This window comes from Manis pentadactyla, chromosome 2, assembly GCF_030020395.1.
Source record: "Manis pentadactyla isolate mManPen7 chromosome 2, mManPen7.hap1, whole genome shotgun sequence".
Lineage (NCBI taxonomy): Eukaryota > Metazoa > Chordata > Mammalia > Pholidota > Manidae > Manis > Manis pentadactyla.
Window position 1 is genome coordinate 49,758,806 of NC_080020.1, and position 16,208 is coordinate 49,775,013.

Consider the following 16,208-nt stretch of genomic DNA (forward strand, 5'->3'; position numbering starts at 1 on the left):
GCCACTGACCCTCAACATGACCATGGGTCAGGGCTTTGCCTCTTTAAACCTTAATTGCCATACCTCTTTAGGGAGAGATGGGCACCCACAGTCTAGAAGATTTCCTAAATGTCTGAATGAGAATGCGTGTGAAAGGGCAGAGGCTGGCATAGGGTTGATGCTCAATCTACAAACATTTACAAAGAAACTTTCCCATGTGGACATACTCCCCCCTTCTCAGCAATTTCTAGACACCTGCCCCAGATCTCTCTGCACACCTAAAGTTGTCCATTAACTTCTTTGGACCAGAGCAGGAAGGCACCATCTTCTTGCTCTGTCTTCTGTCTTGCCACATCTAGGATGTGGGTCTATGGGAGAAGTGGGAGGCCATCAGGTTCCTGCTCACAAGTGTCTGGAAGCACCCAAACACGCACAAATCCCCCTCTTCTCTAGCAGAGACTTGGGGTATGGATTTAAAGTGTTGGCAGAACTGCCTGTTCAGGCAAGTTTAGGGGACCAAAAGGTATCCAGCCATCCTTCATTCCTCCTCAGTTGGTGGTACCATTTTTCTCCTAATCATCCTGGATGTCACCATGGAACCTTTGTACAAATAGAAGCCCCTCCTTCCTCTAGACCATTGCTGTCTGACAGAACTTTTGTGATGATGGGAATATTCTCTGTATTGTTCAATATGGGAGCCACTAGTTACACATGGCTACTGAGCACTGAAATGTGGTTAGTGTTACTGAGGAACTGAATTTTCATTGTTTCATTTAAATCAATTTAAATTTAAATAGCCACATGAGGCTAGTGGCTGCTGTATTGGACAGTGCTCCAGACGGATGACCTCTACAGAGCATGACAAGAGGGAGTGGGGTGTGAGATGATGAGAGCTACATGGGCCCAGATCCAGATGGGCCTCAGTAGGTCATGAGGAGAGTTTGGGTTTTACTTTTAAGTGTAATGGAAAGTATATTAGTTCTTTATTGCTGCCAATAAGAGATAACAAATCGCCCCAAATTAAGAAGCTTGAACAACAAACATTTATTGTGTCACAGTTTCTGCGGGACAGGAACCTGGGCGCTGTTGAACTGGCTGCAGTCATCTTGACTGGGAGAGGATCCACTTCCAAGTTCACTCACAAGGCTGTTGGCCAGAGACCTCAGTTTCTTGCCTCTCCATCGGGCCACTCACAACCTGGCAGCTAGCTTTCTTCAGAGTGAGCCAGTAAGGGGATGAGAGTGGGTGCCTGAAATGGAAGTCAGTCGTTTAGTACTGCAATCTGGGAAGTGACATTCCATCATTTCTGCTGCATTCTTTCCAGTAGAAGTGAGTTATTAAGTCACTGACACTCAAGGCAAGGGGAGCACATCATGGTGTGAATACCAGGAGTTGAGGATCACTGGGGCCATCCTAAAGGCTGCCCACCCCAGGAAGCCTCTGCAGGGTTCTAAACAGAAGAGTGACAAGATTAGGCTGATTGTTTTTAAAATAAACAATACTGTCACATGATGTGAGTCCAAAAGGCTATGTGATGAAAAGCTACCCCCCCCACATCCCCAGCCACTTAATTCCCATTTCCCAGAGGCAACTACTGTTCCCATGCCTCGTGTGGCTTTCCAGAGGTAGCCCATGTGGATAGAAGCAAATTTGTCTGTAGTAGTTGTTAGTGTTGCGCACCAAATATTTCCAGTTCAATTCTCCTTGTAGGCATATAGTAATTACTCCAGAAATCTATTCCTGCATAAAACTGCTCCCAATTTACTGGCATAAAACAACTATTTTATTATCATGGATTTTGTGGATCTGGAATTCAGCCAGGATGCAGCAGGGATGGCTTGTTTCTGCACCACCATAGCAGGAGCCTCAGTTGGAGACCTTTGAATGGCTGGGGCTGATTTCAATGGCCAGGAGCTGGAATCACCTGGAGGCTTCCTAATTCATGTGTTTGGTGCTCAGGTTGGGAAGACTAGAAGATCTGGGCTTAGCTGGGACTGTCAATCAAAGCAGAGCACCTACACATCTGGGCTTCTCACAGCATGGCTGCTGATTCTGAGGGAACATCCTGAGAGAAGCTTCTGGAAAACAGGCCTTGCAATCGCACCAGGCTGCACGGCCTTTTCTGACCTAGCCTCAGATCTCATGTGCATCATCACTTCCACCAGATCCTACTGATGACAAGAGCCACTAAGGACAGACCAGAGTGAAGAACAGGGAAAGTAGAGCACACCTCTTGCTGTGGTGATGACTAGGTCACATTGCAGAAGTGCCTACACAACGGGAGCTTATCGCAATGCTCATCTTTGGAAAATACAATCTGCAACCCTCCCCAAGTTAGTTGTGGCCATGTGGTTTGCCTCAGCCAAGGAAATGTGAGCAGAAGTGACCTCTATCACTTTTGGGTGCAAGCTTTAAGGGCCATTGTATGATTCACCACATTTCGTTTTAATGTCTGCCATCACAGAAGCACAAATTGAGATGGAATCCCTATCATCCTGGTCCCTGAGACACTGCTCTGAATGGAGCCTCCCCACCTCCCAGCAACCTGTGTTGGACATGTAGCATATCTGAAAAATAAACTTTTGTTGTTTTAAGTCACCAAACTTGGGGATTGTTTGTTACTATAGCATAGCCTGGCCTATCCTGACCCTTTTAAAATAAATAGTAGCAAACCTTACACACTGTTCTGCACTTTGCTTTTTTCATTTTACAGTGTATTTTGTCCTTTTGCCCTACTGGCCACTGGGTTTGCCTCTTTCAAGGTACTTATTTTTATTCCCAAATGTATACTAGATCCATGCCCTTTTCTCCATCTGCACTGACACCTTCTTGGTCCAAGCCATCTACTCTCTGGGAATTCCGGTGCCATCCAACTGCTTCCTCTGCTTCCGCTCTTGGACCCCTTAAAAGATCACCAGCTGGAGTGATCTTTTAAAGTATAAATCATCCACTCAAAGGCATTTCACCTAAGGAAAACGAATTCCTCACCATGGTCTACAAAGACTTCCATGATCTAGCTTGTTCACCTCATCTCAGACAACTGGGCCATGAAGTTACATAGGCCTTCTTCCTGTTACTCGTTCGAACACACCAAAGTTAATCTAGGATCAGAGGATTTGCAGTTATTTAAACTCTGTTCCTCCAGATCCTTGTGTGGGTAGATCTGCTCACATGTCGCACCCTGAGACCATTCCCCCTCGCTCTTTTAGTATTTTGTCTTAACCTCTTAGTTAACACCACTTAACCTCTCTGAGACCATCCCATGTATTTGTTTGTAAGATTATCACCTTTATCCCCCTCCAGCATGTAATCAGGGAGCTTGGCCATCTTGCTGACACCACTGTATTCTCCAGCACCTGGCTCAGTGCCTGTCACAAAGAGGGAGCTCTGTATGTGGGATGAAAGAATGGGTAGGGATCAGAGAAGCCTAGTCGAATCTGGCTGTGCCTTCCTCGCTGTTTGGGCAAGCCTCGTTTCCTGGTGTGTCAAGTGAGAGTGGAGGGAGCAGGATGTTGAGCTAGGTGTTGATTAGCTGTAAAACTTCGGCTCTGTTTTCTTCCTAGTCCTCAGCCTGGCGCCAACCACTAGACCTCTGGCGCCTCGGCCCCCCACCTGTAAAATGGGCGTGAGCTCATCCCAACGTCTTGGGGCGGTAGACCTGCCTAATAAGGCAGCAGAGGCCAAGGGCGGGTGAGGTCGAGTGGGTGGAGAGAAATCACAACATCCGGCTGTTCGGGCGGGGCGGGCACGCCCGCGGCAGCCGGGCTGGAGGCCAGGGAGCCCTTGGGTAGGTCTCCAGCCTCCTCTGAGCCTCTTCCCACTTCCGACGTGCGCCCTGCGGGATGGGCTGATCCAAAGGAGTACGGCCGGACACATGGCCCAAATCAGTCCTCGGCGCGCTTGCAGGAGGCCTGGGATATCAAATGCATCCTCTACAAACCTTGGAAAAGCCAAGGCGGGCCACACCCCTCTCTGATGACCCAATCAGAGGGTAGGGTTGAGAATGACTGACGTTTACTTTATCCAATCAAACATCTGGTATCCAGGGCGTGACCCAGAGCACACCTCCGTTGTCCTAGAGAGGGCTCGGCCCTAATTGGCAGTTCACTCTCCTATGAAGGCTCAGAAATTCGAACCTAGGGGCTGAACCCCACCGCAGACCAACCAAGACGAGGTAACGTATTAAATTCCGCCCCCCCGCTTCTTTGAGCGAAACCCTGGCTCAGGGGGTGGGGAACGGTGGAGAAGCTGTCTAATGGGAAGACGGCGCGGGGAGCGCTCGCCCAGTTATTGGCCGAGTAAAGTAAACAGAGGGCGGGCCGGGGCCTGGGACGGGGCGGCCCCCCCGAAGGGGGCGGGGAGTGCACAGCGGGCGGCGGTGGCCGGGGAGGCCCGGGAGGCCGCGGTGCGGTCACTGCTAGCCGAGCCGAGCCGCGCCGATCGCCCTCCGGCCCCGGCTCCCGCGCGCGATCCCGGCCGGCGGCGCGGCCCGGCGGGCCCGGCAGCGCCGCAGCCCATGGAGCTCGAGAACATCGTAGCGAACACGGTGCTTCTCAAGGCCCGGGAAGGTGAGGAGGCCGGGAGGGCGGCTGGGTGCGGGGAACGCGGACGCACGGCCTCTGAGCTCGGCGGGGCACCCCAGTCGCCCGATCACTTAGGGCAGCGCGCTCCGCACCCCGCGCCTAGCGCAGACACGAGTCTTTCCGGCCGGCTGTCTTCCTTCGTACCTGCCCCGCGGAGTCGGGGCCCAGGAAGGGGCGGGAGTCAGGCCGCCGCCCTCGCGGCGTCGGAGTAGAGGGGGTATAAGGGAAGGAGAGAGGAAGGAAGAGGGACGGGTGGGACCTGGGCTTCAGAAGAGCCTCTCTGTGGCCTCTCCCAGGTGAGAGGCGAGAAGATACCCCGGGAAAGGGCAATCTACCCTACCTGCCCCGGGCCCAGACCCCGCGCCCAGCCTGGACCGTCACAAAGTTAGTACAGGATAAAGGTTTGGGTAATGAATGAATGGAGCCTCTGCTATAGCACAACCCATTCGACTTGGGAAACTGCTGGTCACAAATGCTACCAACATGACTGTCACTTGCCCATTGCCTCAGGACACTGAGGAAAGAGGTGAATGGATCACGGTTTTTGCCCTTAGGAAGCCCACGGGTCTAGAGGGCCAAACAGGCACAGAAATAAGTGGACGCTGAGCTTTGAAGGAAAAGAGCGTGCCAGGCTTGTGGGACTGTAACTGCAAGGCCTGGCAGAGAGAGTAGGTCTGGTGAATGTGTGGTTCCTACCACAGATGTTACCAGGCACCTGCTTTATGGGAGTGTGGGGGACACAGAATTACCAGACCCTGGTCCTCACTGCCCCTCAGCTGCCCCTGTCCACCTCAGTAACATAATCACCAAACACCCATTCTACTCCCTGTCCTGTCCAAAGGGCTGGGGACCAGTAATGAACAAGACCCTTCTTTTTGGAACTCTAGGGCAGTGAGCTTGTGACAGTTTTTCCACTCCTGGCTGAAAGGGTCATCAGCTTCACCTTTCTGCCCCATTTTACAGGTGTGAAACAGGTGCAGACTGGGACATACAATACCCCCAACATGGTCTGTAGGAAGCTCAGAGGAGCCCCCAGCTAGCATAGTATTTGGTGTCCCTTTCCTGTTTAGTGGGTGTTGATCGTAGAGCAGTGCTGCCTGGAAATGGGCATGGTAGGCTGGGTCCTTAGTGCTCAGAGCCTCCCTATCTCCTGTCCCTTATCAATTCCGGGGGCTAGGCCTTCCTCCCGGCCTCTGGGGGCATCTGTGGATTCTGTTCTGCATCGTCATCCAGCCAGTTAGGGAGGGTGGGGGAAGAGCCTGACCAGGCCTCCCTTACTAGGGCTGTAGCTACTGCTTTGCCTGGCCAGAGTGTGGGCACTTTCAGACAGGCTTCCTTAGGCCATGGGTGTGGCCTAGGGGAGTATGGCCAGACCCGGCCTGTGCCTCCACTTGAAAACCCTTACCGCAACCTGGCTCTGCCCGTTTCACCTGCATGGCTTCAGACAAGTCTCTTCTCTCTGAACTTCAGTAACCCTTTTGGTTGAGTGGCTGGGGATGGTGTATGAAAACTAAAGGAAATTCCGATTGTCACCGAGTTCTGAACCCTGGCCCAGAGACTGACTGCATCGGAATCCCATCATGAGCTGACAGCTTGCAGCTGGGCCTTTGTAAACTTCCCGTGATCTGAGGCCCTAAGTGGTTTGAGAACCCTTGGTATGTGTATTCGGATGACACCTAATAGGTGCCCAGCATGTCTGGTGAGAAGGGAGCTTGGGTTGTGGTCTCAGGAAGCTGGGTTCGCATCCTGCCTCTGGCCCCTCTAGGCTTTGTGATCTTGGACGGGTTGAATTCCTCAGTTCAGGGTCTCAGTTTTCTTATGAAATTGGGCCCAGTCTGGCAGAGTTGCTGTGAGGATGAGATGAGGCGGCCCTGGAGGTCTGAGCCCTCACTAAGTCCTTTTTCTTTTCGCACATGCCTATAGGCACAAGGAGGGGGCCAGGCTAGGGTGGGGAGAAGCCCCCCTGACTCCTTGGGTGGCAGTTCCAGGACAGGATATTTGCATGTGACTCTGCTGCTGCCTTGATGTGGCTGGGAGGAGGGGGAGGAGGAAGTAACTGGTGGGGTGCAGGCGGATGGAGGGTTGGGTGAGGGACTTGTGGGGGTGGGGGAGGAGTTCCCTTTCTGGGGAGGCCTTGCCCCAGGTTGGGGGTGGGGGCTGCTGATCCTTCACAGTGGAGCAATGACTGCAGGGTATGTGGGGAGCAGGCGCAGGAGGGCTGCTAGCAGGTTTCTCAATGGGTGCTCTTCAACACTTCCTCCTCCATCACCTTAGGTCCTAGAACCCGTCAAGGGATCCAGTCCTGCCCCTCCCTAAAAGTCAGTCCTGCACCACCTGCCTCCAGCCAGGCCAAAGGGAAACAAGGCTGGGGAAAGCAGAGGGGAAACCGAGGCCAGGCAAGGGAAGGTGGTTGCCTGAGGTTGCCATTGAGTTGTTGGAGCTGTGGCCCACCTCTTGCCATAGCCCTACTGCGTGCTGGACACAGACTTTCCTAGTCACCCTGACAACACCTCTGGAGGTATTGAGCCCGAGTACACATGGAGAAGTTGAGGTTCATGTAGAGCAAGGCATGGACCTAAAGTGTAAATTGGAGATTCAAACCCAGTTCTCTGAGACTCATAGACTCAGGCTCCTTCCACTGTTCTCAAACTTGTGGCTCAGGGAATACCTATGGCTAGCTCTTCAACATGTTTTATTTATTTGGTTGCAGCAGGGTTTTTTTTTTTCTAATAGGAACCAATATTTCATATAGCAGTCCAGATTCCCAGCTGCTTTTGAAAAATCAGAAGAACTGGCCACACTGAGCCATCATTCCTATCTAGCAGCAATCAAACAATGAGCTGGAATTGTGCTGTAGCTGTTCCTCTTAAAAGAGGCATGCCCAGTCCAGTTCACCATACTCCCCACCATCCCCTGTTGCCTCCATTGGGCTCACATTTACCATACCTGTCTGACTTTGGAGGCATTTGAGCTCCTAGTGTGGTCTCAGCAGCTGCAGATCCGGGGCTCAGCTAAGTAAAATGAGGCAGGTATCAGGGCCAGAGAAGCCCTATGTCCAAGGGTGGGGATCCTGAGGGCCAGCCTTCCTGCCACCATCTTGTTTGAGTCTGATATTTCTGATGCAGGGCCAAGTAATAGGGTCCTGGAGCCTCCCCAGTGACCCAGCCTATCTTCTGCCTCTGGCCTGTGGGACATGTCTTGGAGTCTTCCTTCTGGGCATGACTTAACACAGTTCCTACCACTGTCATGTCCTTCTCTATTTTCTTTACCTGGGAAACTCCTACCTGGTAGGGAGCAGCTGAAGCTTCCCCAGCAGCCTGGCCTCACTGCCCCTCTGAGCTCTTGCAGCCCAGGAGCCCCTGCAGTAGGGTCCAGGGGACCAACCCTCCTGGAACCCCGTGAGGGTATGTTGGAGCACGTGCGAGGAAGGCCTGAGGGGCCTCCTGAAGTAAAGTAGGCTCCAGACTACATTGAACCTTTGAGTGCAGGCACAATGGTGGCAGGACTCGAGACCCAGCACCTGTTTGTTCCCACAGGTGGTGGCGGGAATCGCAAAGGTAAAAGCAAGAAATGGCGACAGATGCTGCAGTTCCCCCATATCAGCCAGTGTGAAGAGCTGAGGCTCAGCCTTGGTGAGGCCTGGGTGGAGACTGGGGAGGGGGAGGAGGTGTGCTGAGGCAAGGGGGACCTGCTGGTGCTGGAGGGAGCCTCCCCTGAGACCTTGCTTTGGGGCAGAGGGGCAAGGTCAGCAGGGGTGTCCCGGGAGCAGGAAGATTGAGGCTGCCCAACCCACCCCAGTTTCAGTTCCTGGGCTTGAGATGGGTGGAGGACAGAGAGCAAACAGGACAGCAGGGGTGGTTGGGGTGGGCATGGAGAGTAGGGCAGGGTCAGATTTGGGGCAGCCTGAGAGAAGCAGAGGAAGGGAGGGCCAGGCCTATGGTGAACGGGACAGAGGGCTCAGTTGGAGTCAGAGCCAGCCCACAGATTGCGTTGGGAGCCCGAGGCCTGTGCTCAGCCCAGCTCTGGGGAGGGCCCAGCAAAGCTTGACCAGAAGGCTCCAGGACTCTAGTTCCTGCTTATCTTGGCTGAGTCCCTGGGTCCAAGCAGCACCCACAGTTGCCCAGGCCCCCTCTAAGCATGCACGTGGGCAGGGAGCATACTATGGCTGCTTCTACCGCCTGGGAAGGAGGCCTAGCCTCAAGCTCGCCGGAAGCCACAGCTTCCTCCTGCACTTTCGCCAGGCAGGCAGCAGGTTTGGGCCTGGCCCGAGCCAGCCGGAACCTCACAGACCACACCCAACCCCAGTACTGTGACGTATACAACTGGTGTGAACTGGGAGATAGCAGGGGGAGGTGAAGGCCCCTACTCTGGGGCCACATTCCTGGCTTTGTGATATTGGGCAAATAAGTTAGTCTCTCTGGGCCTCAGAGTCCCAAGCTATGATGGGAATAATAGTAGTGCCCACCTCAGTGTTGTGGTGTGGGTTCCAGAAGAGATAGTGGCTGCCATACTGCAGGGCTGGAAGCTGTGGGGGCCCCAGGGCCTGGTGGTATGGGCAGGAGTGCCCCGCTGGCAGGCTCTAGGTCTGGGACCCAGCAGTTCCCACCTCTGCTTGCAGAGCGTGACTACCATAGCTTGTGTGAGCGGCAGCCTATTGGGCGCCTACTGTTCCGAGAGTTCTGTGCAACGAGGCCTGAGCTTATGCGCTGCATTGCCTTCCTGGATGGGGTGGTGAGTGAGGCCCAGCCCAACACCAAGGGTGGGCAGAGGTCCTGGGCCATGTGTGCCCCATTGCCCTATACCTGTCACTCAGCCCAGACCCTAGGCTTCTCTGCCTCCCACCCTGCAGGCCGAGTATGAAGTGACCCCTGATGAGAAGCGGAAGGCGTGTGGGCGGCGGCTAATGCAGAATTTTCTGAGCCACACGGTGAGTGAGCAGTGAGGGAAGGATGACAGCAGTGGGGAGAGCGCAGTGATAGGGAGAGGAATGAACACAGAGAGTGCCCTGGCGTGCTCCAGCTCACCAGCCAGCCCTGTGGGCCAGACAGGCTGCCAGTGGCTCTGCTTCACCCTGCCTCAAGGGTAGCTACAGGAACTGAGTTCAGCAACCAGGCAGGGCTGGTGCACTACTGGCTACAGTTGTCCCTAACATGGGCTCGAGATGTCTGCCATTTATGACCTGGGAATGGGACACTGGCTAAGGGAGCCACCTACACTCCCCTGTCTGCGGCCTGTCCTCAGGGTCCTGACCTTATCCCTGAGGTCCCCTGGCAACTGGTGACTAACTGCACCCAGCAGCTGGAGCAGGGGCCCTGCAAAGACCTCTTCCAGGAGCTCACCCGGTAAGCTGTCACTGGCCCTGGGCCTGGAATTGTGTCCCAAGGAGGGAGCTTCTGTGGGCCCAGAGGTTGTGAACAGCTCAGCAGCTGGTGAGGGAGCTTAGCCTCTTACCCCAGGGTTGCCCCTGCTGTGTGACCTTGGGCAGGTTGCTTCCCCTCTCTGTAGCTTCTTCAGCTATAGCATGGGTGTGTGTGTCTCCTGTCTAGGTGGGTTAGCAGGAGGGTTGGCTGAGGTGTCGCCTTTTGGGATGAGTATGCACATAACAGGGCCTGGCCCATTAAGCTGAGAACCTGGGGTGTCAGGCTGACTGGCAGGCTGGGCCTTCTCAACAGGCTGACCCATGAGTACCTGAGCATGGCCCCTTTTGCCGACTACCTCGACAGCATCTACTTCAACCGTTTCCTGCAGTGGAAGTGGCTGGAAAGGTGAGCAACTTGATGGCTCGAACTGAGTAGCCAGGTTGCTGGGGTTCTCCCAGGCCTTGCTCAACCAGCATGTGCTCTCCAACCCCTTGCTCACAGGCAGCCAGTGACCAAAAATACCTTCAGGCAGTACCGAGTTCTGGGCAAAGGTGGCTTTGGAGAGGTAAGTAGCCAGGCCAGAGTTCCCTGGCATTGTGTGGAAGTGGGGTAGGCTGGGCCCTGGACCAGCCTCTTTCCAGCTCTGAGCCCCTGGACTCCCAGGAAGGGCACAGCTGGTCCCTGTTTTTCCCAACTACCCTGGCTATAGGTGTGTGCCTGCCAGGTGCGGGCAACAGGCAAAATGTACGCTTGCAAGAAGCTGGAGAAGAAGCGGATTAAGAAGCGGAAAGGGGAGGCCATGGCACTCAATGAGAAGCAGATCCTGGAGAAAGTGAACAGTAGGTTTGTAGTAAGTACAGACAGGAGATCTCTCCCTGCCCCCTGGCCATGCGCTTACCCTGCCCTCTTCACTCATCAGGCTAAGGTCTCTTCCTACCCTCCCTGGCCTGGGAGATGCCTGCGAAGGGCGGGTTTGGGATGTTGACACCAGGCCTGGGAAGCAGGCTGGGCCCCAAAGGAGTGGCACTGAGAAGGATTTTTTGGGGTGGTTGGCAGCAGCCCTGCCACCACATTGCCCGTGGCTCCTGCTTGAGGGCTTGGGTCCCCTTGCCACAGGTGAGCTTGGCCTATGCCTATGAGACCAAGGATGCGCTGTGCCTGGTGCTGACGCTGATGAACGGAGGTGACCTTAAGTTCCACATTTACCACATGGGCCAGGCTGGCTTCCCTGAGGCACGGGCCATCTTCTACGCCGCGGAGATCTGCTGTGGCCTGGAGGACCTGCACCGGGAGCGCATCGTGTACAGGTTCAGGCTTTGGCCCTCCCTGCTGCATGTGGCGGAGGCTGTGGAAGGCTATTGGTGTGCTAGGGCTGTCGCTGCAAGATAAGCCTGTCTGAACCCTGCCAGATCCTGACTCATGGCTCCACGCTTGCCCATGCTAGGCAGATTTTAGATGCTCAGAACCCAGGCCCTGAGGTCTGGCTGACCTGTGTGTGAGTCCTGGTGTTGTCACGCCTTTCTTTGTGACATTGGGTCAGTCAGGTTCCTGCTCCCAACAACATTTCCTTTCTTGGGAAGCAGAGATGATAATTCTTGCTGTGCACGTTGTTGCAAAGACCAAATGAGATGGTTCAGTAAAGTGCATGGAGTGGGGTGCACAGGGCTCAACTAGAGAGCTCTGCTTGTTATTGGTAGTGATTTTGTTTGAGCTTCACAGCCCTGTGAGGGGATGGATGAGTAACTTCCATTTGATGGACAAGAAAGTAGAGTCAGCCAACAAAGAAGGGGAAGGTGGGAGCCCCATGACATCAGGGGTGAGCAAGGCTACTTGGTGACATCCGGGGAGCTTCCCCTGGTGCGAGCTGCCTTCCACCTGCCTAGTGAGTCCTGGGAGTCCTGGCCCTGTAGGCCCTTCAGTTATTTCCTTGAGTTGGGGCTGCTGCTGGGGGGGCACAGGGCTATTTCCCTAGCAGCAAGTGGCTCCTGCACCTTGCTCCACATGTCATCCCAGGACGCAAGCCAGATAGGAGGGGGTGGCCCTGTCTGGCTGCCCAGCAAACTGAGGAGCATCTGACCCTGTTCTTTTTTCTCCACAGGGACCTGAAGCCAGAGAACATCCTGTTGGATGACCACGGTGGGTGGGGGGCTGCAGAGGTGGCGTGGGGTGGGGTCTAGTTCACCTGCTTAATTGGCCCCCCTTTTTCATCCACGTTCAGGTCACATCCGCATCTCTGACTTGGGGCTGGCTGTGCATGTGCCTGAGGGCCAGACCATCAAAGGCCGCGTGGGCACCGTGGGCTACATGGGTGAGTCTCCTGCTGGCCTCCTGGGTCCCCTTGCTGTGCTGGGTCCAGTACCACCACTTCTCTTTGGGAGTGTCCTGTGCCCCAGGGAGTAGAAAAAGCTGATACAGCCTTTTTATAGATTAGGAGACCAAGATTCATCTAGGGCCCCACACACCTGTGAATCCATATTGTTCACTCACTAAATACTGAGCTACTATTGGCTGGGCCCGCAGGTGGCTGCCAGTGAAAAATGAGAAGGGACTCAAACCTGTTTCTGTGGCTCCAGCCTTCCCCACCCTGAACCGCACATGCTGAGAGTAGAGTACCCATGCCTGTGTGTGGTGGGGGCCAAGATGTGACCCCCATATTGCCCTTGGGGACCACATGACACAGTAGACAGCTACAGGCTACAGGCTGCTCCCCTTGCTTGTATGTCCTGGGTCCTTGGGCCATACACTCCACTTCTCCAGCCCCACTTTCCTAAAGTAATCATCATACCTTCTCCCAGGGTTCCCTTGAAGATGAAAAGAGGTAGTAGAGGCAAAAATTCCCAGGTACCTGCATTGGCAGACAGTAGGTATTTAGCAAATGAGTCTCCTCCTTTCCTTGTTCTGATTTTAAATCTAATGGTTGCAAACTGGTAGCCACATGGCCTGATTTGGCCTACATTTGTATTTGAATCAAGTTGTTTCTAAAATAATCTGAATGGGTTGTCGTCAACATTCGATAAGCCAGACAGCTTCACATTAAAACTACAGATTCCTCACATCTCTTGAAAGATCAGAAGACCTGGCTCCCTGCAGGGCCATGTCAGCTCCCTCTGACAGGGCATGTGCTCTACCTGGCAGATGGATGTTTGAGCTGATCCCCTGCCTTGGTGTGCACTGGGCATTCCTGGGGTCCCGGGGCTCAGTTCCCACCTCCTGCCCAGCTCTAACTCCCGTTCCAACCTGCCCAGCTCCAGAGGTGGTGAAGAATGAACGGTACATGTTCAGTCCAGACTGGTGGGCGCTAGGCTGCCTCCTGTACGAGATGATTGCAGGCCAGTCGCCTTTCCAGCAGAGGAAGAAGAAGATCAAGCGGGAGGAGGTGGAGCGGCTGGTGAAGGAGGTGTCTGAGGAGTACTCTGAGCGCTTTTCCCCACAGGCCCGCTCGCTCTGCTCCCAGGTATGGCAGCCGGCGGGAGGCCTGGCTGGCCAGGGCCAGGGCTGGGGACACCTCTCCAGAGGCCCCCCTGACTTGCCCTGCCCTGCTGCAGCTCCTCTGCAAGGACCCTGCTGAGCGCCTGGGGTGTCGTGGGGGTGGTGCCCGCGAGGTGAAGGAGCACGCCCTCTTCAAGAAGCTGAACTTCAAGCGGCTGGGAGCTGGCATGCAGGAGCCACCCTTCAAGCCTGATGTGAGTGCCACCCATTCCTGCTCAGGGCAGGGCCAAGCCAGGGCAGGGGCTTTGGGTCCAGGCTCTTGGAGGATGTCAGGCCACCTTCAGTGCAAGTATTAGAAAACCCAACTCAAATGTCTTAACCAACAGAATGGGTAACTCACTGGGTTCACAAAAGTGAAAAGTCCCGGAGTAGATCTGTCTCTTGGCGTACCTGATCCAGGGCTCCAACAGTGTTATAGGAATCCTCTTTCTTCCTCTCCCCACTGACCTGATCAACGTGCAGTCTCCATTCAGGCAGCTCTCTCAGGGCGTGGCAGTGATGGGCCCAGCAGTTCAGGCTCACATCCTACTAGCTCAGCCACCCCAGTAGACAGAGAGTACCTCTTACCCAATAATTTCAAAAGAAGTCCTAAAAAGGAGAAAAAACTCCTAAGGCTGATGCTCATTGCCTCTGATTATTCAAGGGCTCCCAGTGGCCATACTGGGATCACATGCCCACCTGAACCACTGCCAATGGGGGAGGTCAGTTCCCCAAAGAAAAACCAAGATTCCATTGCCAGCGGGATAAGGGCTGTTGGGCTGGCAGCAAATCTGCTGCCACCACACCTGGCAGCACTGACCACCCCCTTATAGCGTCTCACCCATTTGCCGAGCATCTCAGTGGGTCAGGCATCCTGCAGGCAGGAACATCCTCAAGTCACCTTCCAAGTGGCAGAAACTCAACTCAAGTTTGATTATGGCCAACGTGAAGCTTATTTGTTTGGCCAGAAAGTCTCAGAGGAAGGCCAGCATCAGTGTTTCATGCCATCTTGCCAGACTCCATCTCTTGGCTCTGCTGCGGCCTGTTGACTTCTCCCACTGAAATTCAGGCTTCTATGTATGAAGTCACAAGGAAAATTCTGATTGGCCAAGATTAGGTCATGTGCTTGCCCCCCCATGTGTAAGAGGACTGAGTGTGTGATTGACAGTTCACCAAGAACACTGGTGAGGCAGGAAGGTGATGGGCAGGCCAGGTTGATGGCTGTCAGCTGCACATGTGATTGTTTATTCATTCAACAAATATCTGAGTGCCCATATGTGTCAGATGTTGGAGATAATGAGGTCAACAGGACCCAATCCTGCCTTCATGTTCTAATAGGGAGACACATCAAAATAAACCACTATGTGAAAAAGAATTTCAGGTAATATGAAGTACAACAGAAAAAAATAAAGGAGGCTAAGAAAAAGATAAGGAATGATGTGTTGTGGGAGTATTTTTAAACAGGATGGTCTCTGAGGAGCTGATGGTTAAGCAGAAGCCTAAAATAACTGAACGAGAGAGCTGTGTCAAGTATTGGGGTGTGAGAATTCCAAGAAGGAACAGCCAGCCATTGAGCTCCTGGGGCAGGGACCAGCCTTGAGAGCTAGAACAGCAGTGAGAAGGCCAGTGTGGCTGGGGTGAGTGCATGCAGGGAAAGGGTCCGGTGGTCTTATTCTGAGTGTGGTGGGGGCCTTTGGGGAATGTCGAGTAGGAATGTGAAATACAGCAGGGTGAGCTGTCGAAGTTTGAGTGGAAGTAGGAAGCGAGTTAGGAGCCTGCTGCCTGTGAAAGACCATGTCCTGTAGGCCTCACCATCACCAGCAGTGTGGGCATTGGGGCGGGCAATTGAGCTGAGACTCTGATGTCCAGAGGTCTGCTTTGGGGCTGGCACTACCACTCAAGTTTACTCTGGCTCCCCATTCAGTCATCTCATTAACCTTGAAATCATCCCACTGCCCCTGGGTCTTTCATTCAAAATTAGAAAAACTGGAGTTTGACCACTTAGAAGCAACAGATGAAAAACATGATTATACAGTTTTCAACAGGTTTATTGAGATTTAATTCACTTATTGTACAATTCACTCATTTAAAGTGAGTAATTAAATGGCTTTCAGCATACTTAGGGTTATGCAACCATCACCATGATTTATTTTAGAACATTTTCATCACCCCTCCCGCCCCCCAAAAAAACCCCATACCCATTAATTGTCACTCCATTCTCCCCTCCCCCTGGCCCCTTGCAACCACTAATCTGCTTTCTGTTTCTATGTATTTGCTTATTCTGAGCATTTCATATAAATTGAGTTAGACAATATGTAGTATGTGGTCCTTTGTGACTGACTTCTTTGACTTTGCACAATGTTTTCAAGGATCATTAGTACTATAGCATGTATCAGTACTTTGTGCCTTTTTTATGACAGAATAATATTTCATTGTTTGAATATGCCACATTTTCTTTATCTGTTCATCAGTTGATAGACATTAGGATTGTTTCCACTTTTTGGCTATTATGAATAATGTTGCTGTGAACATTCACATACAAGTTTTTGTGGGAACATATGTTTTCATTTCTCTTGGATATATACTTAGGAGTAGAATTGCTGGTTCATGTGCTAACGCTGTGTTTAACCCTTTGTGTACTGCCAGACTGTTTTCCAAAGCAGCTGCACCATTTTACACAATGATGTTTTAATAAACATCCTTAGTAGGATTTAGGAAACAATGTAAAGATAAAAAAGAAAGTGGTCGCCTGCAGTGAGGTAGGCTCCCAGCAGGGCCTAGGGGTTTGGGAAGGTGGGAGGACTAATTCTCTAGTTGG

General features: G+C 53.1%; 1 protein-coding gene and 1 long non-coding RNA gene across 6 annotated transcripts in view; one reads left to right on the forward strand and one right to left on the reverse strand.

Moving 5' to 3' along the window:
• Nucleotides 1-9,171, reverse strand: LOC130680854 (uncharacterized). The gene is made up of 3 exons (XR_008993886.1): nt 8,723-9,171; nt 7,509-7,573; nt 1-1,228 (listed from the first exon to the last, which is right to left on the reverse strand). It is a non-coding gene; the product is annotated as an uncharacterized LOC130680854 (long non-coding RNA).
• The window catches only part of GRK6 (G protein-coupled receptor kinase 6), a 25,771-nt gene continuing 13,895 nt past the window's right edge, over nt 4,333-16,208 (forward strand). For 3 of the 5 annotated variants that reach the window (XM_036887016.2, XM_036887017.2, XM_036887014.2), the window contains exons 1-13: nt 4,334-4,547; nt 8,099-8,194; nt 9,181-9,293; nt 9,412-9,489; nt 9,804-9,904; nt 10,235-10,327; nt 10,424-10,487; nt 10,632-10,772; nt 11,039-11,229; nt 12,021-12,058; nt 12,141-12,230; nt 13,168-13,376; nt 13,468-13,605. In XM_036887016.2, the coding sequence (XP_036742911.1) occupies nt 4,496-4,547; nt 8,099-8,194; nt 9,181-9,293; nt 9,412-9,489; nt 9,804-9,904; nt 10,235-10,327; nt 10,424-10,487; nt 10,632-10,772; nt 11,039-11,229; nt 12,021-12,058; nt 12,141-12,230; nt 13,168-13,376; nt 13,468-13,605 (1,404 nt within the window). In that variant the 5' untranslated portion in view covers nt 4,334-4,495. Of the gene's footprint in view, nt 4,548-8,098; nt 8,195-9,180; nt 9,294-9,411; nt 9,490-9,803; nt 9,905-10,234; nt 10,328-10,423; nt 10,488-10,631; nt 10,773-11,038; nt 11,230-12,020; nt 12,059-12,140; nt 12,231-13,167; nt 13,377-13,467; nt 13,606-16,208 lie in introns of all 5 variants that reach the window. The other 2 variants (XM_036887018.2, XM_036887019.2) reach the window with 2 other exon arrangements.